General features: G+C 44.5%; 1 protein-coding gene across 1 annotated transcript; it reads right to left on the bottom strand.

Annotated features, from left to right (window-relative positions):
- Positions 1-1,106: 1,106 nt before the first annotated feature.
- Positions 1,107-19,964, bottom strand: KIFBP (kinesin family binding protein). Its single transcript, XM_030569003.1, has 7 exons — positions 19,401-19,964; positions 15,557-15,655; positions 10,059-10,138; positions 9,784-9,967; positions 8,476-8,560; positions 4,567-4,676; positions 1,107-2,568 (listed from the first exon to the last, which is right to left on the bottom strand). The coding sequence occupies exons 1-7, from the start codon at positions 19,767-19,769 to the stop codon at positions 1,690-1,692; spliced, it is 1,806 nt and encodes a 601-aa protein (XP_030424863.1). The 5' UTR covers positions 19,770-19,964; the 3' UTR covers positions 1,107-1,689.
- Positions 19,965-26,474: the final 6,510 nt, after the last annotated feature.

Consider the following 26,474-nt stretch of genomic DNA (forward strand, 5'->3'; position numbering starts at 1 on the left):
TTATTTCATCTCTGCTCAGCTGCCCCAAAGAGTTTAATATACTGACACCCTCAATGACTTATTCCCAGATAAATAACAATGGGGGGGGGGAAATGGGGGTATGCACACAGCCCTTGGGATGGGGGGGCGGAGGGAGGGAAGAGAACAATGGCCCCTCAATGTGACAAAGGCACACAGAACTTTTAGATGGGTGAAAAATCGGGGCCCTGGCACAGAGGGGCAGACAGATGCTGGCATGCAGGAAGTGGGAACGGGGTACACGCAGGAGCCATGGCACAAAGAATGGGGCACAACCAGAGCCCCAGGCATGGTGGAGGTGCTGCAGGGAGTCCCTAAAACAGAAGGGGATGGAAGGGTCACACAGAGCTCATGGGGCAATGGAGGAATGCAAAGAGGCCCTGGTGTATGCAGTGAGCTCAGCCTAGACAAGCTATGAAATGTGCGAGCCCTTCAGTAGCTAAAGACATGAAAATTCCTCAGCTATGAGTATTTTATGCATCTTGGCACAACTAGCTGCTTCTCGTCTAGGGAAGAATGGTTTTCAGGATGGTACACTATCTACCGGTTGTCTTTACTTGAGGCACTAGTTGATATCTGCTGGCTATATTCATTTTACACATACTACGCCAGAACTTCCAATCCAGGGAAAAACAAACTCTTCTCAGTGCAACACTGGAATAGACAAAGGCAGTTTATAAGACACCTTTATACTCTTTCAACCCTGGGCCAGCTCAGACCCAGGCAAGCCTTTTATAAACATTAGAACAGCTATTGCAATGCTGTAACTTATGCCTAGTTAGTCAAAATGCTGTTCTGGCAGTTGGAGATCATTGAAATAGAGGGATGCGCCGTGCCCTGTGAATCTCCTGAGGTGGCATAGAACCAGCACACCTTTCATGGTGTATTTGATCATTTATTTCTTATTTTCCTGTTCTGGATATGTTGGTGCCTGTCTATTGGTACAACTGCTAAAAGTCATATAGGATTATAGAGTTTTACAGCTAGTTAAAACTTGAAATATTTTAGTTTCTTGCAAAAAGTGGGACAGGATTCTACTGTTAATCAGGTCTTAAAAAACAAAAATTAAATCATCAGGACTCGGTGAAAAAGTTTAGTAAAGCAAGTCCATTTATTGAGCCTCTAATAGGTCTCTGATTAATTGCAACAAAAGTCACTTCGCAACACACAAAATAAATACAGGACACAATTATGATAAGGCTCCTTTCTATATGGATACTCTTGGGAGCATGGGTTGGAAAAAACTAAAATCCTGTGTAGTAGACAGACTGCATGCCTAAAGTCTGATTCTTAGAAAAGGTTTCTAGGACCAGTCAGGCTACCCAAAAGGTTCTCTTAAAAGAAACATCTTAAGTACATTTAGAAATTGAATGATCTACTGGAGGAAGAAAGTAAGGCAGGAAGGTTTTGTATTTACACAAAGAGCATGCAATACAAGTCATCAAATGGACATTCACTTTACATTTAGAGTTTATACCATTAACATGGGTGAGGAACTAAACTAGACAGTTCTCAATTTTAAAAAGGTTCTATGGTGCCTACCAAAATTGGATCTTATAGCTGCAGACATCTGAATGCTAAGGGCAACAACAAGGTATGGAAACTGTCCCAAAGTATGTTTGACAGAGATCATTTTAATATTGCACATTTCCATTCACTGAAGACAAGGGTTTAACTGAACGGAGACAGTTTGGCTTTCAGCCTCTCCATTCTTGTTGGAAGCAGACCGACCATTTCTTTACTGAGTTCTAGTTCCGTTTCTATGGCCTGGACAGCTTCTGGATGCTTCTCACAATAGTCTACTAGAAATGTGTAATATTCCAATGAGGTCTGCATATTCTCCAATTGTTTCTTGCCATCAGAAGTAATAAGCTTGCCATATAATCGTGCAATGTGAAATTTGGCCACCATTGCAGGGCGAAGAACATCATCCTCAAGTTTTTCAGGAAATATCTTATCTGGGTTCCTCAAAGAATCTAAGAAGAGTTCATAGTACTTGACAGCTAATTGAGCCAGAGAATTTATTTTTTTTCTAGTATGTGAGTCGAGTTCCTCTAGCCTGTTACCAATAGCTACCTTTAAATCCATCATCTCATAATACGTGTCCGCTAATTCAAACTGAAGCTGCCTACTGATCAGCAGGTAATACTGTGGATTCAAATCCACGTACATGGGCTCCAGCATATCTATTCTACGCTTGTGCATCTTGCAGCGTCTCTCATAATCTTCTTCAAAGAAAGCAAGCACCTTAAACAAGGCACTGTGGTCCTGAACAATCTCAATATGGTCAGTAACATAGCCATCAAACTGAAAGAACTCTTTTGCTTCGTGAACATAATTCTGACCCACTAGGAAGACTTCTCTGGCTTCTTGAAAATCTAAAGGACATATACAGCTCACTTTCTCTTCTGTGGCTAATATAGAGTCACATAGATCACTGGTTCCAAAGAGGACAGCTTTCTTTCTGCCCTTCTCTTTTTCGTCTTCCTCTTTTTTCCTTTGGGCTTTAAGCTCTGATTGCCTGTCTGGATCCAATTCTCCGATGTTATCCTAAAAATGACAGAGCAAGTTAGTTTAAAATACATGTGGCTACAGAGAATAATATGCATTGAAGCTCCTTTTAATTACAGTCTTCAATACAAACAGAAGTTTGCAGCAGCAAGACAAGAGAGTGGGCATGCTAGCATATTAAAACTTATGCTCACTAAACTTAAATTATGATCTTACCTCTGTAGTGCATGAGATTTATTTAACATAGATATTTCAGAAGTATCTCTCTACCCCACGGGGTTTTTGGATCCAGACACGCATTGGAGCTGGAGCGCTTTAAGGCCTCAATTCAAAGTACTTTCAGCACTTTCTTAACAAGCACTGTATAGTCCATTGGAAGTCAATGGAAGTATTTGAATTCTTAAGTGCTGAATAAGGATCACATTGCCCACATGCTTACATTTCCTCCTTGTCTGCAATACTATGGCCTGGTTTACATTGGGGGGGGGGCAAAATCGAGCTAAGATACACAATTTCAGCTACAAGAATAGCGTAGCTGAAGTCGATGTATCTTAGATTGAATTAAAAATACTTTGCGTCCTTGCGGTGCTGGATCGACGGTCGCGGCTCCCCGTCGACTTTGCTTCAGCCTCTCGCTCTGCTGGAGTTCAGCAGGTCGATGGGAGAACGATCGGGGATCGATTGCTACCTGCCCATCTGGCAGGTAGTGCAGACATACAAAAAGTTTTGTCAGCAAAAAAGTTATGCCGCTTTAATTAAAGCACTTTAAATAAAACCACTGTTGCATGTCCACACTAGCTTACATTAGCAGAGCGCATCCACACTAACAGCTCTTGCATTGACAGAGAGCAGTGCACAGTGGGTAGCTATCCCACAGTGCAATTGGCTGCATGGTGCTTTGGGAAGGGTCTGCAATGACTCATGGGGCAGGTACAGCATCACATAATACATGTTTCTCAATCCCATTGTTCCAGGGGCATCCTAGTAGATTGTCAGACACTTTTTCAACTGAAGTGTGTGGGGGGGAAGGAGAGGAGAGTGGTGCGTCTGGGGCAGGAGAGACAGCAGGCTGACCAACCTATCCTGCGGCAGGTGGGGAGGAAGGGAGAAACACCTCTTCCATGTCAGCCCCCGGCTCTGCTCTGCACAGTAGTCTCTCCAGAAGCAGCCCACTCTGCCTGCCTTGCGATTCTGTGATTCCCCCGAGTTCTCCCAAAGCCTCCACAGCTGCTGGGAGCAGCATCCTGATCCGCTCTGTGAGCTCTACATGCTGAAGGAATGTCAAAGCAGCACAGCTGTCCCTTTCCCCCATCCTTGTTCCCCAGCAGCAGCCTGCCTGACAGGGTGTTCTTAGTACAGGGCAGACAGACGCATTCCACGTTAATGATTTGCTCTTTGTTCCACAAAAGGAGCAGCACATGCCTGCTGGGCAGCAGAGATCAAAACACTGAGCAGAGCAGTCAGGGCAGGCATTGTGATATACTGGTGGAAACCAGTTATGTGGACAAAACGAACAGCAGTGTCTACACTCTCGCTTTAACTCTGCCGCAAAAAGTTTTAGTTCTCTTGTTGAGGTGGTTTTGTTTTGTCAGCAAAACACCAGAGTTTTGCCACCAAAAATAGCTTTTTAGTGTGTATGACCTCCCATTTTGTAGGCAAAAGTCAGCTTTTGCCAAAAATAACCTTTGTAGTGTAGACAAGGCCTCAAACAAATACTTGCGCGCTCTGCTGAATTAAAGCCTAAGAATGAGACTTGGTGGATGAAGATCAGGGAGACTTGTAAAGTTGCTATGTTCCATCAATCAACCGGCAGGGCTAAGCAAAGAGCTTGTTTCTGATCCTGTCTCCATACTTATTAGTAACATAACAGCTTTATTCAAGAGTTAGTTTTTAGAACATGTACAGCTTAGAGTTCAAGTATTTGTCTTGATTACTGGTTGTACAATTGTGTATCCTTAATGACTGGTAGTGAAGTTATTCATAAACAAAGTTTTTGTTGATTCTGTTCACAGTTGTTTAAAAGTAATCGTTGATTACCTCAAGTGATTTCCGAGCACTCTGCAAAAGAGTCAAGCAGTACTTAATCCAACATCTTGCAATTTCAGCTTTTCTCTGTCGAAGATCCTGTTGGTCTTGTTCTGTTTCATCTGATAAATACACATATCAAATAAAAGCAGTGAAGTATTCCAGGTCAAATGTTACATTAAAAGAAAGAATGATCATTTACGTTCATCGGGATATTTTTCTGTCTTTCCATTCAGTTTTAAGAGTGCAAAGGTTGTAATCCCTAACCCTAGCAGACTCAGAAGCTAGATTGCTGTGGATCTATCAAGTATTGCCTTTAAAAATAGTTTAGATATGTAACAGGAAGACCACCTGGTCTTGGAGTTTTTCCAGAGCATAATAAAGAGATTTGTTTTCTGTTCTAAAGTGAGAGCCCATCTGCCCTTCGAAAATAACTATTACAGCAAAGCTGCTCTCTAGCATGATTAACACACAGTTTGCTCTTGCAACGGCCCTAAGAATTCTAGTGAAATAGAGAGTGTCAAATTGAGGAAGCAGAGTCTGTGGCCAATCCAAAGTATAGGAACAAGAAGACTTGCTAGCGCACAAACTCTTACTCTCTCCTCCTCTCCAAGTTCCCCACCACAATCACAATTTGCAACACTGTTGACGTTTGAACACAGGGACCAAAGATTGAATGGACGTTAAAACTGAACTATCCAATCACTTCTAGGGGAAGCAGACAAATTAGTGGGCCAGTGTGGGGAAGCTTCAACTGCTGACACTGCCATTCTTGTTCTCTGGATACAAAGGATGCTTCAGTCTCCACTGCCGTTAAGTTAGTACCTTTCACAGGCACGACATTCACATTTTGGTTGGGGGGCGGGAAAGAGTTGGAGAAGAGAATTCTCAATAGCCTCAAAGTGACCTCCATTTGTTTGTTAGTTTAAGAATCCCTGCACTGTACACAGTGGATGGTTTGGGCTTTGTTTTACTAACAGAATTTAGATATGTTCCATTCACATGCTTGCGGGGGTCTGTTCTTTAAGCAGATGTTCTTATTAGCAAGTACTAAGGTGAAGTAACTCTAGACCCTTACTGACCAAATCAACCTTTTCTCCTTTAAAAGAGATTTGATGAATTGCAGCCATTTCATACGCATTTCATAGCTTGAAAATCTGAGTCAGTGGAACTTATTCCCATGTTTTAGATCCCAGAATTTTCCATATGATGATTTTCATAGTACAGTGGCTCAGGATATTAAAAAAACTTAAAGAGGAAGGGAAGAGAAAGAATTTAAATAGGAGGAATTTCCAGCATGCTGTAATAAATATCACTTTGCACTTCTATAGCATCTTCCATCCAATGATCTCAAGTCATCAGCCTCCTCATCTATGTGACAGAAGTATCCTTCTGTATTCCTATTTAACAGATGAGAAACTGAGGCACAGGGCGGTTAAGCAATTTGCCCAGTCACACAGGAAGATTTTGGCAGAGTTGGAAAGAGGACCCTTGTCTCTAAACTCTCAGTCCTGTGCTGGAAGTGGAGACCATCACTGCCCATATACTTCTCTGTTACTATGTAATCGTGTTTATTATAGTGACTAAGGGACAGCCAAGAAAAGGGTCCCCATTGTGCTCGGTACTGTACAAACACAGAGTAGACAACAGCCCCTGCCCTGAAGAGCAAACAATCTAAACAAACAAGACAGACTTAGGGTGGACTCCTCGTTGGTTTTTTTAGGGTGGAGGAAAGGGTCTGACACACAAGCAGAGTGAACAGCAGCAAACATCATGTTATTATAGTGGAACTATTTCTCTGAGGGGGAAGGTTTAGTTTGGAGGAGATAAGCATGAAGGGAAGGGGGAAAAGAAGGTAAGACATCAAGTGTGGAATGAAGCTCAAGTGAAAAGACTGAGAGTGGGAGTCAATCAGCACAGAGCAGAGGAAGTCCAGTCACAACTGTAGAATTCTCAATGTTCAAAGATCCCTTCTTTGGTTCCTACCAGATGGAGTCTCCTTTCTGCAACCCACAGGACAGTAGGAGAGATGCAGGCCCCAGAGTGTGAACGTGTGGCCTCCCCTGCACAGTTCTGGATACTGCAAGGTTCTGGGAAGGAAAGGTGGCTCTGGCTGGGTCCCATTTTACCCCTCCCTGCCACAATGCAGCAGTTCCAGCTTTGGCTGCTTCTACTACTGGCTAGAGTCTCTGGGTGGCTTCCTTGGTGAAAGCATACCACATTTCTGACCCCAATGTCACCCTAGTCATCCAGACAGTAACACAATCAAGTGATCATGGCAATCTAGATGTGTGAATTCACAGCTGTCAAATATTTCATATTTATTCTAAGATGTCTTGACAGACTTCTACAATTAGCACAACCCAGTTATTTCATCAAGTCTTGGGTTTCCTTATCTAAAATGGCTCTTGCACAGCCTGCCTCCTAAAAATGTAGTTAAATTGGCTAGATGAGATATAATAGGTGACTCTATACAGGTTTTTGTCCATTTTCAAGTTTCCAAAAAAATGTCATAAGTGATGACATTTATACATTGTGCAACCCAGCTGACTGAACTCTGGTTAAAGAAAGCTTGGCTATGTTCCCTTCAGCTGTATTTTACCCCTGAATAACAATGCCAGTTGGATTTAGGAGACTACATTCCAATTAGCATGAACCCTTTAAAACTAGCTAACATTCATTGCAGCAACAGCAGGTTTGGGGAATCCAAAAATGCAGCCCTTTTGAATGCTAGCACAATCTGCAATGAGTCTAAAGCTCCATTTATCTGAAGCTTTCAGTTTTCCAAGACTTTCAAACACCCAGGGCTGTGCTGAAGATGTGCAAACAAAAACTTACTGTTTTACAGGAAGTAATGGAGAAGTAGGATGTTTCAAGTAGCACAGCTATAGTCATGTGATCCTGACCCTCAGAAGTATGGCTGACTCTTTAGGAGGGTACGATCTTTTCCACTTGATTTTCTTGATTTAAGAGTTGTTTATTTCATTACACCAATACAAAACTTCATAACTACCATTTAATGAGATTGTATCATGTCAAGTGACAAATTGTAGGGTGTTTTACATGGAACTGCTTTACTGTTGAAGTCTTCATTTTAAGCCTATTCTTAGGAAATGTCTTCTCGCATCAGATTCATTTTAACAGTTTGCATTTAGGGATTGCTCTAAACAGATTATTCACTATTGTAAATGTGAGAGCAATAATTTTTTAAAAAAAAATTTAAGGGTGAGAAATTTCCCCCCATGCTCCTGAAAACATCTGGGTGAAGATCAGGGCTGGCTCTAGCAATTTTGCCGTCCCAAGCACAGCGGCATGCTGCGGGGGGTGCCGCTCGCCAGTCCCACGGCTCCAGTGGACCTCTCGCAGGTACGCCTGCGGATGCTCCGCCGGAGCGGCGGGACCAGCAGACCCTCTGCAGGCACACCTGCAGCAGGTCCACCGGAGCCCCCTGCCGCCCTCCTGGCAACCGGCAGAGCGCCCCCTATGGCATGCCGCCCCAAGCAAGCGCTTGGCGCACTGTGGCCTGGAGCCGGCCCTGGTGGAGATGTTCACATTTTAGACCTGCCCCAGTGTTTTTTCCCCCATCCTCCTGGCAACTTTTAACATCCATCAATTTTACAAAACACAACCCACTAAAGTATCACCTGACTCTGGTGAAATTCCTGAATAAGCAGCAATAAGTATATGAGCTTTTCTCAAGGCGTTTATACATACCAAATCTTAAGAACTGTTGTGCGTGCAACTTAAAATCTTGGTTTAATAGTAGTACTGGTATAAGGAAAGAATTAATTCTCTTAAAAGGAACTGGAACTACTATTACAGCTCTCAACTGATGAGCATAAGAGCATTAACATCCATACTAACAATGCTTATTCAAAGCTACTTGATTGAAGCTAACTACCATTAAAACAAAAATCTTACTGTCCTCTGAAGAAGGAACCTGTCCAGCTTGACTAAAGATGACATTGGCAGCTGCTAAACAGTGTCGAGACTCCATAAAGCATTGCTGTAGGGAAGAGAAAGAGCAGTGTTCCATCATAGGTACAAAACAGCCAATGAGCTGCTACTTTAGACTTAACTAAGTCCCTCAATTTGTATAATTAGGACATGTGAAGATGGGGAAATTGCAGAACTGAGAGGTCCACGGGCATTTTCCTTTGGATACTAGAAAAATATAGGTGTAATACTGTACAATTCAAAAGGAAAGATGATTTTACACATCTACTATGGAATATAGCACCTTCCCACCAAGTATCCCACCTCAACCAACAACCCCTACAGAGGTAGTCACTGCCTTTTATAGCAGGACTGAAGCACGAACATTATAAATTCTTTCCACGCTGCTCTGACCTATGCTACTGTCACTTCCTGAGGTCTGTGGTAAACACTGTGTTGTAAAGCATAACACAGCCCCGAGCTGAACACAGACTGAGTATACATTATGAGTCAGAGCCTGATTCCCTTACTCACATTGAGTAGTACTTTACTTGATGGTTAATTCCTTCAATTTATCTCCTCAAAAGGTACAGGAGTGACAAGTTACTACTGAAACTCTATTTTTAACTGAGTGGTATTGCAAAAGTCTCCAAAGCACCAAACTGTTTTACAGAACACATGAGAATTTGAGTTGTCTGGAGTATGAAAGGTCTCAAAAACAAAAGTACTTCACAAATCAGTGAGTTGTTTAGTGAAAGTGCAGAGACTTTAGAGGCAAACACAGCATCCATTATATGATTTGTTCTAGTGCTCTCACAACCTTCAGCAAGTTTTGTGCACATGCTAAAATATCCAAGAACAATTAAGACTCAAACCTGAATTTTTTTGCTTTGGTTAGATAAGAACTAAGTACTAGTAGTAGGTTATTTAAAAATAATTATTTCCCCTTATGTTTCACCTTTTAAAAAAACCTTATAAGCACCATATCACAAACCACCGTCATTATTATTAATAATTATTTGTACTACTGTGCCACCTTGCACTTTAGTTCTTCAGTTTACCCCCTGCTCACTTTCGGCAACATGCTACCATGGGAAGTGGAACCACTGCACTCCCTTAAGACAGATGTTTGACATCTGAGGACTATTTGTGTGTTTAAAGGAGGGCATTTTAAAATCCAACAGGCACCATATCACGATGAGCTACTGAAACGGCAACTCTGACTTTGTAGTTACTTTTTCTGACTGCAGATTAATAAGTCAGAACCACAACAGAGAACATTTAAAGGGTTACCTTAGTGAGATAATATTGTGACAAGGTAGCAGCATTCAGAGCCCATTCTACTGGATAGTAGCCACTGTACTCAAGCTGTCGTTTAAGGGTGGTATGGCAATACTGGGCAGCCTTTTCAATCATTTCCAGGTGTTGGTAGACTTGGGCCAGATAATATAACGTATGGGTATAGGCCTTTTCAAATCTGGGAAGACAATTTGGGTCTTACTTTAGATTTGTTTTTAAAAACAGCCATCACACACTCATTTCAAATGTATGCTCTAGTCAGCACCCACCTTTTTGATCTCTCTTGATCTGTAAGTTTTTCTTCTTCAGCCATGAAGTGTTCGTTGGGATCAAGGGGAGGGTTCCCATTCTGAAAAAGAATAAGCAGTATATCCAACACACAACCTATACCTTATTTGGTGATATTGTACTCCCTCTGCTGGCTGCAGTGTGAAACACACAATGCAAGACCATAAAGATTGGTAAGCATTTATTTGCAGTTTTGCAATCCCAAATTCAACATGAGACTGTTGATTTTCCACAGAACTTCTGAATGTTACATTTAATGTGATTTCCTGAAGTCCATGAGATGTTTTTAGAAAAAAGGCAAAAAGTATGCCTCACTTTTTCTACTGTGTTATAAAACTGCTTTACTCATATACAACTACTATGTATATTTTTTAGAATATTACATTGCGACAAACTAATTTACTCTGGATTCATACTGATCTCATGAAGTTATTAAATATGTCAACAAATATCAAATAAAGAATTCATTTACCAAGATACACTACCAGCACACATACACAAGTATCCTTCACAATATTTCCTGCAGTATAGACATAGAAAATGCCAAGCAGACCCTATCATGGAGGTCTGATCCTGCTAACATTTACACATGTGAGTAGCTTTAATCAGGAGCAGTCACACAGAAGTCAATGAACTACTTTGTGAGAGCAATGTCACTCATGTGTGAAAGCATAACATTGTCCCTGGAGGGATTACAGGTTCATTCCCCATGAACAATCTCTTGATCTAAGGCCAGCCCACACACTGTTTTTGAAATGGTAAAACTATTTTGGCTAGGAATTTTTATTATTTTTTTTTAAATCGAAATAGTTATACTGGTACAAGTCATGGTATACAGGTATAAGGGTGCTTTATTCCAGTATATCTTGTTCCTCTTCACATATGGGAAAAGTTACACTGGTCTAAAGCACCTTTCTGCCGATACTGTGTCCAACTAGAGGAGGTTTTTCACTTTATATTATACTGGTATACTTAAAGCAATACAGCATTTGTGTTTAGAGAAGCCTTAGAAGCATGAGTCTCTACTGTTTAAGCTACAGCACATCACCCTGTTAACATGGAGGCAACAGACTCAAAAATCTCTGTATGTGGTCTAGCCACTAGAAGGGAATAAATGAACACACTGTGTTAGTTGGGTTACACACTCCCTGGGGCCCAGGAAAGCTTGAGGTCCACAGCATATCAAATCCCCATATAGCATGCCATTTCTAACAAGGTGCAGTTCACAGCAGTTGCTATTTCAGGTCCCTACTCTTCTATACAAGGACAAGAAAGAGGCAAAAAGTGAAAGGATACCACACAAATCTAGCTGCATGACCACAGATAAAGTGCAATTTATTTTAAAGAAAAACTCCATTGATGTATCAATTTCAGTTTATTAGGTTTAGAGAACAACAAAAAACATTCATTCCAAAGAGACACCATGCTTCCTGAAGAGACTGAACCAAAGAGGAAATCATCTCTCTTCCACCGGTTTTCAAAGGGGGAAGTCATAGCTTTGAGTAGTGATTTAGATGGATTTAAACACATATTTAGGATGTGTGGGAAGTAAATGTAGTTCTGTTCTACATTAACTAGTTTTTGTTCACTCTCTTTATGGAGATGATTTCTGGGGTTTATGGTCCTGTATACAGCATCTTGCCATTGTGTCCATTCCACCTTGCTGTAAGACAGCTGTCAGACACAGTTATAGCTAGCACAATTAGGCCATACCTGTGCCAATACAGTTTATGGCACAACTTTGTCTGTCTGCACCTAACTTGCTCCATAGCTATGTATGTGCCTGATTTTTATGAAATAGTGCCTCAATTGCTGGTGGCATGGGCTGAGGACTGTGGATATTTTTCCAAGATGGCTTCCTCATATCACTTACCATTCTGGAAGTTTTTATGCATGCCAATATATTAGCCAGTCACGTGTTATATGACATTATGAGCATTTTCAACACGGGGGTCAGTTTAGTAGTGCAACTTGCTGTATTAGTGTACTTAGTAGTTTACAAGCTTATTGCTTGATCACTTCAAAAATGAACAGCAGATACATGTTCCTGTAACAACAGTACTTAGCCCTACATGGATTTTTCATCCCTCTCTCTTCAAGGGAGGATAAATATCACTACCCTCCTGTTACAGGTGCGAAAACAAACACAGAGGCAAAAAGACTTATCCAAGGTCTCCACAGCTCAGTGGAAGAGCTGGAACTAGAACCCAAATCTCCAGATGCAAAGCTCAGTACCTTATTTGTTGGGCCACATGGTCTCTGCCAAGCTAAGAGAATAATGTCAGGAGGCAGGAACTTCTGTAACAGGCTGTGTCTGTCTACATTCTCAAGACATCCCATGAGGCAGAGGGAATCTGGATCAAACTCATGAGATTAACATAAAACAAGATTGACACATTCAAGTCGTTCTGTTCTTTACACTTAGAAGTAAACTGAAGACATGGCCAGAATGGAACTCTCTCTGTGGCAATCCACCTCCCTTTGCCTCCTGGAGAGACTCTGCAGAGAAAGATGGAACAGCTCAGAGAAACACTCTTCATGAGAAGTGGGGCAGAGGCTGGGAGAGGGAGTAACGTAGCTACTTTTCCCCTCCCACAAATGGGGGGGGGGCGCAGCGCAACAGGCTTGTGTCTTTACATGCTTCTTTATTAAAACAACTCTGATATAGATTAATTTATTTATTTTCTGTTGGTCTTTAATTCAGGTTCTGTCTAGCCTGGAAAAGGATAGCGATTGAAGAACTAATGAAGTGATGACATAACAAGAGTGCTAAAGCTAAATAACCCAGAGAGGAAAGGATTTTTAGAGTCAATTTGTTTTTAATGCTTTTTTTTTGGGGTTACATTTGTTTAGTATCAATAACTAACTAACTTTTTTTTAAATAAAGAAGTATTTATTAAAGATTCCCACCAGTTCAGCTGAGGTGCAAGAGCTCATAATACACTCCCTCAGAGACTCCCAAGTTCTTCAGCAAACTCCAGGAGATGGTGACATTTCTGAAGTTTAAAAAGTTACAGGACTACCTGCACTGGCTCTTTTCCCTCTCTAAGTGCACCCTTCACATCTCAGGCCTCGTACCTTTACCTATGCTGGATGGAGTTCCATGATTCTCCCACTCTTAGACCAGGCCCCAGGCTACAGTACCCTTTGAATCAACCGTGATAAGCGAGCAGGTCCAACTGGTCTCAGCACCTGTGGTTCTTCTCTTTGGGAGTCTGATCAGTAATGTAAATGGCGACCAAAACATTATATATTTTGCTGTAGGAACAAAGCATTTTAAGACAGATGTGTGTAGAGTGTTTGTTATCTTACTTTAAAAGCCTTACCATCCTGTAACAGTGACCTACGCAGGCCTAGCTTCTTCAGACATCCCAGCAAGGTTCCCATGTCTCTGTCTCACTCCTCTCAGTAATTACTTCTCCTTGTGAGAGAGGGATCCCTTTTAATCCTGCCAGGTCTCCTTTGCTCTTGAGAGTTCCTGGTCTTTTTCCCTTATTGACTAAAACTAGTTAAGCTGTCCGAAGCCAAGATACAGAACCTTAAAACTCCAATTCTGTCACAAGAAACTTGAAAGCTTTCAAACCATTTTTGCACTTCATAAAGCATAAAAAAGTGAATAAACTTGATTTAAAAATTTCTTTGTACGTTGTATTTAATATTCAAATCTCAGACCCTACCAACCAGGCAGTAAATCCACAACTGCACAGATCTTCTCCAATTTTAAATGCATGTTAAAACTAACCTCACAAAATCTTTCCAAACTGACTATTATTCCATCTCAATTCAGTCTTTTCAGAGAAACATTAGAAAAGCTCCATGGATATAATTAAAAAGAAAAGAAAGACAGCAATCCAGTTTCTAACATTAGGGACAGAACCAACATATGCTTCAGGATTATGCTTATGGTCAAAACCTTGAATTACTCCTGGGGGAATTCTGCACTACTACGCATGGGGTCCAGACCTTCCATACCCAAATACTCCTGCCAAGCCTCACCCCATACATGCAGAACCCCTCCAGCACTCCATACCTGAACCCCACCCCACTAAACCTCAACCCCTTCATCTGGAGCCCCACAAACCCAGACCCCCTGCCTCCAGACCCCCATCCCTGCACCCTAGACCACCTCCCACTGAGCTCACTACATCCCTGCACCTGAAACCCCACTCCTAAGCCTGTGCATGCAGATCCCCCCCACATCTAGACCCCCCACTGAACTGCCTGCACCCAGATTGTCCCACACAGAACCCTCTCACCACACATCTGGATGCACCCACCCTGAGCCCCTTCACACTTGGATCCTGCCTGGCTGAGCCTGCCTGCCCCACACCTGGTGGGCCTAGCACAGAGGAGCAGGGCCCCAAGGTGTTTCTGGGACAGGTCCAGACCTTGTGCTGTGTCAGGATCTTGTACAGCCTCACTGCTGAGTCCGTATCCCGGGGGTGGGGAGGCTACAGAGTGATCTTCCACCTTTGAGCAGCTAATGGTCTGTGCTCCCCACTGCCCTGCTGGAGCCTCCACATTTATTGACAAATAAAACTTGCAGAATTTTAAATTTTTTTGGCGCAGAATGCCCTCAGGAGTATTGAATCCAGGTTGTAATGCACACAGCATCAATGCCAGAAATAAGTAAGTGTCAGGTATTAATCAGGAGACATTTTAAAAAAAGTTCAGTCCTCACAAAGACAGAGAGGCCAAAAATTTGTGAATGCTAAATTGTAATTGGAGGGATTTCCCCGCCTCCCAATGCACTGAATTTCAGTGTACTACGGCAGTGCTTTAACATGGCTAGTGAAGACATGCCCTTAGATTGATCATTAACAAGACTGCCTGAGACACACAAGAACCTTTCTGAAAGCTAAAACGCATGCAGCGCTATAAACTGTCACAGCAAATAGATGCAAATAGTTTAGGAATATTTAAGATTAAAACTTTTCCTTGTTAACTAAAAGGAATGATTTTAAGTCTCATGGTTTTGCAGTACTATCAGTATGAAGTTAAGTAGAGTTAGTGTAAGCTAGATTTCAGCTGGTTTTAATTCTGGCTTAAAAAAAAACTTACAACATTGTATATTTTACTTATTTTAGTATTTAAGCAGAGTTCATTTTCTGATTATTAAACCAGCATTGAAACGATCATGAACCACAGATCTCAGTTCCTCATAGTGCCAGCAATACACATTATGTCACTTTTCAGAAGCACAGTACGCTGCCAGCAGGAAGCTCAGAAATTCATGCTTCACAAAGATGTTTTTCAGAAAAAAATATTCACTATGTATATTTAATAAGAAATGCCTCTGCATGCGAAGGCTTAAAAATGATGTTCTTCTGCCAGATGCAATCTGCATGACAAGGAGCATCTCTTGCCATCTACAGCACTCAGCATAATCCCCAGTGCTGACTGGCATCTCTAGGTGCTGCCATAACACAAATACATAAATAGTGCAGTGCATGTATAAAATAAGCTCTGTTAACAGTACCTCTTTCATGTACTGATTATACAACGCTTCTGCAGATTCCAAGTAAGTCTGTGCTGTTTTAATTTCACCTCTTTCAGACCATAGGATACCCAAATTGTTCTATAAGTGTAGAAGGAAGAAAGAAAAAAAAAAAAAGTTATTTTCCAGTATTTCTCATTCCCAACAGCAAAGTTCTCTAAACATAACCAAACTCCACCCCAACACACACAACCTATTTGAATCAATGGAGTTACATGTCTTTCTCCCCAAAGGCAGTACCTGGTCCATAGTTATGACCTTGAGTTGTTTAAAGATGCCTTATCACACTATAGCAAACATGAAAATAAAGACCCAAACATACATAAACATGTAATTTTCTGTATTTCTTCTTATTTCAGGTGTGTGTTTAAACAGATGCGCAATCTCTCTCACAGTTCTATTTCTGATTTACCCTGCAATTAAGTCATAACATCAGTGTTATCATAAAAATGACCAGGAAGTTAGAAATTCAGTATTATGACTTCAAAGCTGGATAAAATAGGATGAGAAGTTGAGCGAGGAATGAGTACATGTTTAAATAAGTATCTTCACTAATATACAAAGGTGGGAAGAAAAATTAAGAAGTGGAAGTTAAGGGGCGGGTGTTTCAGACCTAAAACATGATAATTCACATGGCAACATTTTTTACATCGCTTCTGGAGGCTCTCCAATTTCAAAGAGTTTCTCCAAGTGTATCGTTAAGGATTTAGCATTCACAAACATTCCAAGCTGGACACATACTAATTTAGTTTCTATATTTGCTCATTTGAAAAGGCAAGTCTTAATATACAACTAAAGAGGGGTAAAAGTGGAACTCTATCAAGTTTCCTCTGCAACTGGCCCACTCAAAAGGCCCACTGGCCTTTTTTTAGGAGCACCAGACTGTGTGGTGCTCATGAAGAGAAACACTGTGTCTATGGTACTTGATGTACAGTGTAACAGGCAAAATCAGACATCAATCATCTCGTCTGGCACTATGCAGAAGAGCACAAATCAGAGACAGGGCCACAGGAATTGACCTGATAAAACGAACTCTGTACCAGTGCTTACACAATAGAGGTCAGTACAAAGAAAGCACATAAAGCACTTCACAGAACTGGCCTCCCCATTTTTTTTTTTTTTATTATTGCTTGCACTGCAGTATCTATGTTGCCTTCTTTTAAATGTTCAAGGTTTGTTACAGCCTGTGAGACTGAAGCCTAGGTGCAAAATCCCAGTTAGACACCATGATTTCTAGTTGTGTTATTTTGCATGCATTGTCCAATGCTAGGAACAAGAGCATCATCTGGCAACAGAACTTCTAATAGCATTGGAAATAGCTCTGGATACAGCAAAAAAAAGAGAGGTCTGAAACAGCAGGAAAACGACAGTGTATCCAGAAGATAGCACCTGTCTGTTACAAACAAGCACCATTTACAAAAGTCAATTCAGAAGCAGAGCTGAATCCTTGGCCTAAGGCAATAAAAATTAAACTCTGGCATGATGTAAACTTGCATAGTGGCAACCCTTTTAATTACTGGTGGGACACTAACCCATTTTGAATGGTTTCTGAATAAGCCTGTAACTTTTAATTGACAGGTTTATAGTGTTGTGTATGAGCCCTACCCAAGTTGTCACACTGGAAGACAGTGATCACACACAAATGCAACCTTGAAAATTTCAGGTAACCCACTTGACTACTTCTAGTCATTTTTTCTGACTAGTATGTACAGTCTCTCCACTGTTCCCTATTATGGGGTGGCCAACCTGTGGCTCTGGAGCCGCACACAGCTCTTCAGAGGTTAATATGTGGCTCCTTACCTAAGCACCGATTCCAGGGCTGGAGCTGCAGATGCTAACTTTCCAATGTGCTGGGGGTGCTCACTGCTCAACCCCCTGCTCTGCCCCAATCCCTGCCCCCACTCTACAAGAGGTTTTTAAGGTCAGGCTTGACAAAGCCCTGGCTAGGATGATTCAGTTGCAGCTTGGTCCTGCTTTGAGCAGGGGCTTAAACTAGATGACCTCCTGAGATCCCTTCCAAACCTGAAAGTCTATGATTCTATGATCTCTTCCCCAAGGACCCTGCCCCTTCCCCAGAGCCTGCCATGCCCTTGCTCCTCGCCCCTCCCCCATATAGCCTCCTACTCTCGGGAAACAGCTGTCACGGAGTCCCCGGGTGATGCTCTGGAACTGCTCCCCACCAAGCCAGTCAGGACTTCGGGGAGCCTCCTCTTCCTTGGAGCAGACTTGTTCAGGGCAAGAAGCTCACATGTCTTCACCTCCTGGGTCTCTCCTTGGAGCATTCAGCATCCTCTGCCCCTCCGTGCTGCTTCCCACAGCGAGCCCGCCTCAGTGGGGTCCTGGGGAAGCCACCGGGTCCTGCACCCCCACTTTGCAGTCAGACGTGACTCAGCCAGCCAGTAACACAGAGGTTTATTTGATGACAGGAACAGGGTCTAAAACAGAGCTTGCAGATACAGCGAACCAGACCCCTCAGCCAGGTCCATTCTGGGGGGCAGTGAGCCAGACCCCCCCACATCTGCCCTCCACTCCTCGACCCCAGCCAGCTCCAGACTAACAACCCGTCCCAGCCCCTCCTCTCTGCACAGCTCCTTTCCCGGGCCAGGAGGTCACCTGATCCCTTTGTCTCCAACACCTTCAGCTGGCACCTTTGCAGGGGAGAGGCCCAGGCCATCAGTTGCTAGGAGACAGAGGGTCAGGCATTTAGGTGCACTGGCCCTTGCTCTGCAAGATACTTAAGAACTGCCATGGGGACACTGAGGCACCAACACAGTATTCAGAGAAAACATTAAGAACATTCCCAGTTCCTCACAACAGCTGATAGGAGGAGGTGGGGAGGCACTGGGGAGCAGATGGGGGGTTGATGATGTATTACTGTGGCTCTTTGGCAACGTACATTGGTAAATTCAGCTCTTTCTGACTCAGGTTGGCCACCCCTGCCCTATTATAATAATTTTGCAAGGCTTCACAAGGAGACAGTTATTATTAGGTTGCCTGTTATGGTTAAATCAGCCAGCTGTCCTAAGGACATCTGAATAGTCATTATGTTTAAGATTAAGTATGTTACTGCTTCTTTTAGGAGATGTAAAAATTGAGTGAAGACTGGAACATCTCCAAGAATGTACATGTATTTGATAACTATTCTGAAGGGAATACACAGAGGAGAATGAAATTATTGTAAGGAAATTAATAGTATTTGCAAAACTCTATTCACTCGGATAGGGTAATATACCTACGGTATTATATTACCCTAACGTTAAAGGGCAGGCAAACAGATTAATTGCAACCATAAATTCCCATCACAATTTTGCAAAGCAACTTTACATTTTCAAAGCACTGTTTAAATATTAACTAGCACAGCCCTAAGACTGCAGCATTTCAATAGCTCCTATCGCCACTCACACCGTTTATGTCATCCTAAGCATCACAAATAACACCGGCCCAGATCTGGCAAGGTTTATGGTGCTACGCTGCTTAAGGTCAGGGACACCTCAACTCTGCAAATGGGGGATCTGCCCAAACCTACCTCAAGTCCCAAATAGCACGATGCTCCATACCGATTGGAGACACCCCACGCCCAGAGTCACTCCCACCACCCAGAGTGTAGAGCGAGTCCGCCCCCCGTTACCCAGAGGTGCTGGCCGCCGTCCACGACAAGTCACCACAGTGGGACCGAGAGCAACTCAGTCAAACCCTCGCCCGCCAGGAGAGTCAAGCCAGGGCGTTGCCATCCGCCCACAGGCGCGCGCCCGCCTTGCGCCGCGGCAGACGCTCCTCGGCACGGCACGGCACGGCACGGGTGCCCAGGGCGGCGGCCGCTCCCTACCTGGGCCTGGATGTAGAGCGAGACGCAGTCCCGGGAGAGGCGGTGGCGCTCCAGCAGCCGGGTGCACTTCAGCAGGTGCTCCTCGCCGGCAGAGAGCTCCTCGGTGTCGGTGTGATTCACCCCCAGCTCGTACTCCACCACCGCCAGCCGCACGGCCCGCAGCGCCGCCGCCTCCCCCGCGGGGGCGCCCTCGGCCTCGGCCGCCTCCTCGGAGCCCAGCAGCTGCCGGATCTCCTCCAGCAGCTCCCGGGCGCCGTACTTGGAGCGGTAGGGCTCGTTCTCCGGGTCCTTCTTGGACTCCACGTTGGAGAGACTCAGCGAGCTGCGGAACTTCTCACAGAGCGAGGCCCAGCCGGCGGGCGCCGCCATCTTCCTCGCCGGGCCCAGCGCCACCCGCCACTGCGACCCCCCGCCGGCTCGGCTCGGCGTTTGAGAGCGGACACGTGACACCCAGCGAGCAATCAGGACGCCAGGGGTGTCTGCTCTCTATTGTCATGACGCGGTACCCTAACGCCCGGCTCCTACCACGCCCCTCCCCCACGGGGGGGGGCGCTTTCGAAGAGCCCCCTCGCCTCGTTCTCAGCGCCCAACCTCTGCGCGCCTCGGGGGCAGCCTAGCAAAGTGCCACGTGCCAGGGGCAGGGGAATAAACAGATGCCAAAGAGGCCTGGGTCGTCACATGCCACAGCCCAGCTTTGCGCCAAACACGCCCATGAAGTGCTCTGCGGCACTGGCTCTTAACCTCGCCAGGCTTCTCTAGGCCTCTTAGGCGTCTGATTCGTCTTGTGTGCTGAAGTTTTACTTCCCTTAAAACACTACTTGCTTACAAGCACACACAAAAATAAAAACATGTCACAGGTACCCTTTTGGGGGGAAATGGGCTTACTGTCTCCTTTTTACCATATTTTAAAATCAGTTGGAATAGCTATTTACAATTACATTTCAGTGTACAGTATAGCACAGTACAAACAACTCATATGAAATGTTTAGTTTGTTTTGCCTTTGCTAGTGCTGTGCTGTTTACATAACCTGTTGTAAAACTAGACAACTATCTAGATGAGTTGATTTACTCCCAAAAGATCTCTCCATACCCTGGTTGAGAACCACCGCTCTGGGGGATGGCAGCTGCAGCACTTGCAGGAATACAGGCTGTCTGTCAGATGCCATCCTCCCAGGAATGAATTGCTAACGATTTCCCAGTACTGAGCACCTTCCTTTTGTTGGTGTCACTCTGGCATAACCCTAGGTAATTCAAAAAGGTGATAGACCACAAGTGTCAATGAAGCCCTTCTGCTGTAGGTCTTAATGAACCAATGTTCCTCCATGTTAAACACTTTGTGTAACCTAGTGTAACCTAATGTACTAATAGCTGCAAAAATGTAGTATTAGCAGTTAGCTTTTGATTGTAATAGCCAGTTCTCTGCTGTAACACATTGAAGCTAGGCTAGAGCATGTTCAAGGTTGTTTTAAGATACTGTATACATGTCTCAGCAGCGGAGAGGGGGGAGGAAGGGGGAAGTCAAAAGATTGAATGAGAGAAGATACTGCAGCTGGATGGGAAAGGAGGGGGGAGTAAGAAATCAGCTAGTCAGCAAGAAAGTTTTGTAGTAAACAACTGGGATATAAAAGGAAGAAACTGCTTTTTTTAGGTGTGCAGGATCTGAGATTGTTATTTCTCCCTGGCACCTTATTTGAGCTCAAATAAATTTGGTAGTTTGCTTCTCCACCCTGGTGTGTTTATTGGCGCTTAAGCACTCTAGGCAATGAACCACTGTTGCTTGCCTCTGGCACTGCTGTGTCTGCAACACTTTGCTAGTTGTACATTTCACAGAACTAGAAGAGAAGAAGTGCACATTAACACTGCCTCCCTATTGTTTCTCTATTAAACCCCAAAGGACCCATGGGGAAATGCAAGAGCACAGTCCATTTAAATAATTTTGTTCTGGGGTTCTTAGATCTGGTAATGACATCCTACAGTTCAACAAGGTAAATATTTTTTCTTTTTAAATGCATTTTTTCTTTATTCTTTGACCTCAAGAAACAATCAGAAAAATGTCAGAGTAGGCCCAAGCAGCTCTCATTGCAAATTGCACACTTGAACAGTATAAAATGAGAAATCTGTAGAATTTAGATTTTATTTTTAATGAGCAAGAGAAATAAGAACATAAGAATGGCCATACCAGATCACACTTTGGTCCTGTCTACAGCAAGCAGAGCTGAACTGTGTTTAAACCACTAATTAGCACATTATTCACTGTAACTGGATCTGGCAACGTAGTAGTTTTCTTAGCATGGCTAGGATATTATTGATAAGGCTGAATTTACCAACTGATATCAAAGTCCTTGTTTCCATGATTTTTAAATGTTCATGATTAATTTTTGATTATTTCTTTATGAAAATCAGTGAGAAGTACAAAAGGTAAGTCCAGCTGGTATATGTTTCCAAATACTCATACTTCACAGGATCTCCAAAAGAATTATGGAATTATACAATTTTACAACTTGTCAAAGCTGTAAAACTGGACAATACTGCATACACATAACATTATGGCAGGGGTAACAGTAATAAAATGAAAAGACATATGTGACCAGGGAGGGGAAGAAAGGACTGGTGGGGGACAGTGAGGAAGAGTTATGTAGAATGGAGCCTGGCATTTTTTGAGCCATCTCAACATTTTTATCCAAATGTATCTAGAACCAAGGTTCACCTTTCTTCAAATTCACATAATTGCTCTTTATGGTGAGAAAATATTCTTCCTTTGGATTCTCAGATAGGTCCAAATACCACTGCTCTTATTTTGGGCATAAGCCTACACTTCCATTTTTGTAAAATCACACACTTGTGATCTCTGCAGCCCTCAAAAACCAAAGTCTTTGTGGCAGAATTAAACCCAGCCTAGCAGGTAAACAACCTAGGATATAATTTTCAGCTGACATTCACCTGCTGAAGCTGAGCAGTTTAAACTCTTGCATCCACCTCTTTCCACAGCTGCCTGACTCCAGACATTCCCATAGCACATGCATCAGAGTACCTTTTTCTTTGTTACAAGACCAACAAACTTCAGAGGATAAGACCTTGCTCTTGTTCAACCGCTGTGGCATCCAATGCATTTTAATAAAATCTTTTCTTGTATCCAGCAGAGCCTGAGATCCACAGAAACATTTTTAACATTACATAATATGTTCTGCCACTGGCATTCTTTTAAGGGATGCAATAAATCCCCTTCCCAGACTTTCACAAAACTTCAGACAGGGGTGGGCAAACTTTTTGGCCCAAGGGCCATATCTGGATATGGAAATTGTATGGTAGGCCATGAATAGACACAAAATTGGAGTTGGGGAGTGGGGAAGGGATGAGAGCTCTAGCTGAAGATGCTGACTAAACAGCTTCTAGCCAGGCCCCTATTAGTTCAGTTCCAATTAAGGAGTATTAATTGGTACTGGCTGGGTGTGGCTTGCCAAAAGGCTTAAGGAAAAACACCTGCAGGCCTTGTTAGCCAGGAGGCTATATAAAGCTGGCAGGAAGGAAAGAGTCAGTGCTTGTAGGTCCTAGCTGGCTGAAGAAGCTAGTTATCTCCCAGGGAGCTGGCTGGAATGGACTGTATATAAACAGTGGTGGGAACTGACTCAAAGAATAAAAGGGCACTGGTGCTTGCATATTAAGCCATCTCCAACTGATTTTTGGAATGGAGCAGTGAAGGGCTCTGTTACAGGTGGGGCTGGGGATGAAGTGTTTGGGGTGTAGAAGGGTGCTCTGGGCTAGGATGGAGGGGTTCAGAGGGTAGGAGAGGGATCAGGATAGGGCAGGAAGTGAGGTATAGGGGGGCATGAGGGCTCCAGAGTGGAGCTGGGAATGAGGGGTTTGGGATGCAGAAGCGTGCTCTGAGCTGGGACCAAGGGGTTTGAAGGGTGGGAGGGGGATCAGGGCTGAGCTCCCAAAAGCAGCAGCATGTTGTCCCTTCACCCCACCCCCTGGCTCCTATGGGGAGCTGTGGCCAGGTGGCTCTGCTGTGCACTGCCCCATCTGCAGGCGCTGTCTCTGCAGCTTCCATTGCCCATGGTTCCTGGCCAATGGGAACTGCGGGGGCAGCGCATGGACGGGAGCCCCCTGGCCACGCATCTGCATAGGTGCCCAAGTGAGGGACATGTCACTGCTTGTGGGAGCTGTGTGGAGCAACCCCACTTCCCCGCAGGAGCTCAAGGGCCCGATTAAAACGACTCATGGGCCAGATGCGGTCCCTGGCCATAGTTTGTCCACCACTGGATTAAGAGTTCCTCTTCATGAACAAAGTATACATAATGGACCCGGTCTTGGAGTTTAAGTATCTTTTTTTTGTATTTGAAGTTGAGTATTAGCTCTATACCTGGATTTCAAATGTTTGCTCCTAGGGTAACTCCCACAAAGTATTTAGCTTGCACATCTTGAAGGGATTATTCAAATTAAGTGGCTCATCAAGGAACATTTAATTCACAATGGACCATGGGGAATGCCCATCTACATTTAAGGGACTTTCCTGCTCTAACTGAAGTAATGCTTGGACATGAAACTTGCCCATGTGATTCCAAACTCCATCTCTTACCTGTAATTTTCCACTAGCTGTGCTGTGGGCTTTGTTTGAAACAATGGATTTTCTTCCACATGGCAGAAGCTATAAAAGGTGCTGGAAACATCTCTATTTTGCTTCTTTCCTGCTCAAACCTCTTGACTATGGATTTATACTAATAGGAGCATCAGGGCCGGCTTTAGGAAGTGCGGGGCCCAATTTGAACTCTTTCGGCGGGGCCCTGGCAGGGATAACTTAAAAAGAAAAAAGTGTAAAAAAAAAAAAAAGCCTTCCATTTCTTCCATGTATTATTTACTTTCCATAATTATATAAATAATAAAATTGTATATTATATACATTGCATCATATATGCTGTTGATTGGTTATTAATGACTGCTGTTTCACATGTGTGGGTCCCCGCCACTCCCTGGGGGGGGTGCACATGTGTGGGTCCCCACTGCTTCCTGCCCCCCTCATTGAAGCAGATGTGCAGGTTACTGGCCTGGGAACTGCAGGGCAGCAGTGGACATGGGGCTGGTTCGAGGCAGGCCAGGGGCTGACTGGAGGTAGGGTCTGGCTGCAGGCAGGGCAAGGGGTGCAGGGCTGGCTGGAGACAGGGGAGTGTGGGACGGGCTGGCTTCAGGCAGGGCCACAGGGGGGTGCAGCAGGGGTTGGCAGGGCTGGAGACAGGAGTATGGGACTGTCTGGCTTCAGGCAGGGGGGTGCAGCAGGGGTTGGCTGGAGACAGGGCAGGGCGGGCAGTGAAGGGCTGGTGCAGGCAGGGGTGTGTGGCAGGGGTTGGCTGGAGACAGGGCAGGGGGTTTGGTAGGGGCTGGCTGCGGGCAGGGGGTGCAGAACTGGCTGCAGGCAGCGGGGGGCAGGGCTGGTGCGGGCAGGGCAGGGGGTGCAGCAGAGGCAGCTGGAGTCCCAGCCCTTTAAAAAGCCCCGAGAGCCCCCTGCTACCTCAGGGCCCTGGGGGCTATTTAAAGGGCCCGGAGCTCCAGCCAGGGGCACGGGGCTTGCTACGCTCCAGCCGGAGCTCCAGCCAGGAGAGCGGGGCCGCAGGGCTTGCTGCGCTCTGGCTGGAGCTCTAGCCTTGGCCACAGGGCTTGTTTCGCTCCGGCCAGAGCTCCAGCCAGGGCCACGGGACTTACCGCGCTCCGGCCAGAGCTCCAGCCGGGGCTGCGGAGCTTGTCGTGCTCTGTCCGAGCTCCGTCCAGGAGAGCGGGGCCGTGGGGCTTGAGGCGCTTTGGTCAGGGGAGCGGGGCCATGGAAGACCCTGGAGCAGACCACAGCCAGGGTAAGTAAAAAAATTTAAAAGGCACCTAAAGCGCGGGGCCCGATTCCCAGGAATCGGGCGAACTGGCCTAAAGCCGGCCCTGAGGAGCATTGTAACACAGGTACTGAGGACCTTCCCATGATTTGGAAGCAACAGAGACTTGACTTAGGCCAGCAGTTTATTCCATCACTGCTACAAGCCTGAACCAAAAACTTTGCAATTATTATATGTATTTGATTTCTTGAACCAATTTTAACTCTCACCTTTCTTTCGATAAATAAACCTTTAGATTTTAGATACTAAAAGATTGGCAATCGCATGACTATTGGGTAAGATCTGAGTTATATATTGACCTGGGTGTGTGGCTGGTCCTTTGAGATCAGAAGAACTTTTTATTTGATTAAACTGGTTTTAAAGAACCACTCATCTTCAAGTCTAGTGTTTTTGGTGGTGATATAAGGACTGGAATGCCTAAGGAAACTGCTTTTCTGACTTCTTGTTAGCAGGGGTGGCGCCAGGGTTTCTGACACCCTAGGCGGACGGCCATTTCGCCGCCCCCCGCGGGTCCAGTGGACCTACCTCAGTCATGCCGGCGGACGGTCTGCTGCTGGAAAGGCTCTGGTGGAGCTGCCGCAGTCATTTTGGCGGGCGGTCTGCTGGTCTAAAGGCTCCGGTTGACCTGCCGCAGGCATGTCTGCGGGTAGGTCCGCCGGAGCCTTTAGTCCAGCTCACCGCCCGCCGAAATGACTGTGGCAGCTCCACCGGAGCCTTTCCAGCAGCAGACCGTCCGCCGGCATGACTGCGGTAGATCCACTGGACCCATGTGCCGCCCCCGCCCCAGCAAAATAGCATCCTCCCCCAAATTCTGGCACCCTAGGCCATTGCCTAGATTGCCTAAATGGTAACGCCGGCCCTGCTTGTTAGCTAGTGTGGTGAAACTGAAATCTGGTATAGCTTATGGGAGAACAAACCAGTTTTGGGGTGTCTACTGTATTTCTCAGCAATTATTCTTGAATTTGGTATTCTCAGTTGTGACCCACGAAGGCATGGTTACACCTTCATGCAGCCACCATTGTAGGCACCTTATTTTTCTCCACTGGACAAAAACAGGAACCAAGGAGACCTGTAGGGAGAACTGGCTGTATTAATACATGTTCTGTTTCCACCTGTGTGGATATAAGGGTTTTAGAATGCTGTAACCAATACAAGCATAATTATTATGTGGGTCTAGGAACCCTCCAACTTTCCCAAA

Source organism: Gopherus evgoodei, chromosome 7, assembly GCF_007399415.2.
Source record: "Gopherus evgoodei ecotype Sinaloan lineage chromosome 7, rGopEvg1_v1.p, whole genome shotgun sequence".
NCBI classification, from domain to species: Eukaryota; Metazoa; Chordata; order Testudines; family Testudinidae; genus Gopherus; species Gopherus evgoodei.

Coding starts and splice junctions, on each gene's coding strand:
- KIFBP (XM_030569003.1), bottom strand. CDS start 19,769: ATGGCGGCGCCCGCCGGCTGGGCCTCGCTCTGTGAGAAGTTCCGCAGC. Junction 9,968..10,058: donor GATCAAGAGAGATCAAAAAG/GTGGGTGCTGAC, acceptor TTGTCTTCCCAG/ATTTGAAAAGGCCTATACCC. Junction 8,561..9,783: donor CACAATATTATCTCACTAAG/GTAACCCTTTAA, acceptor TCTTCCCTACAG/CAATGCTTTATGGAGTCTCG.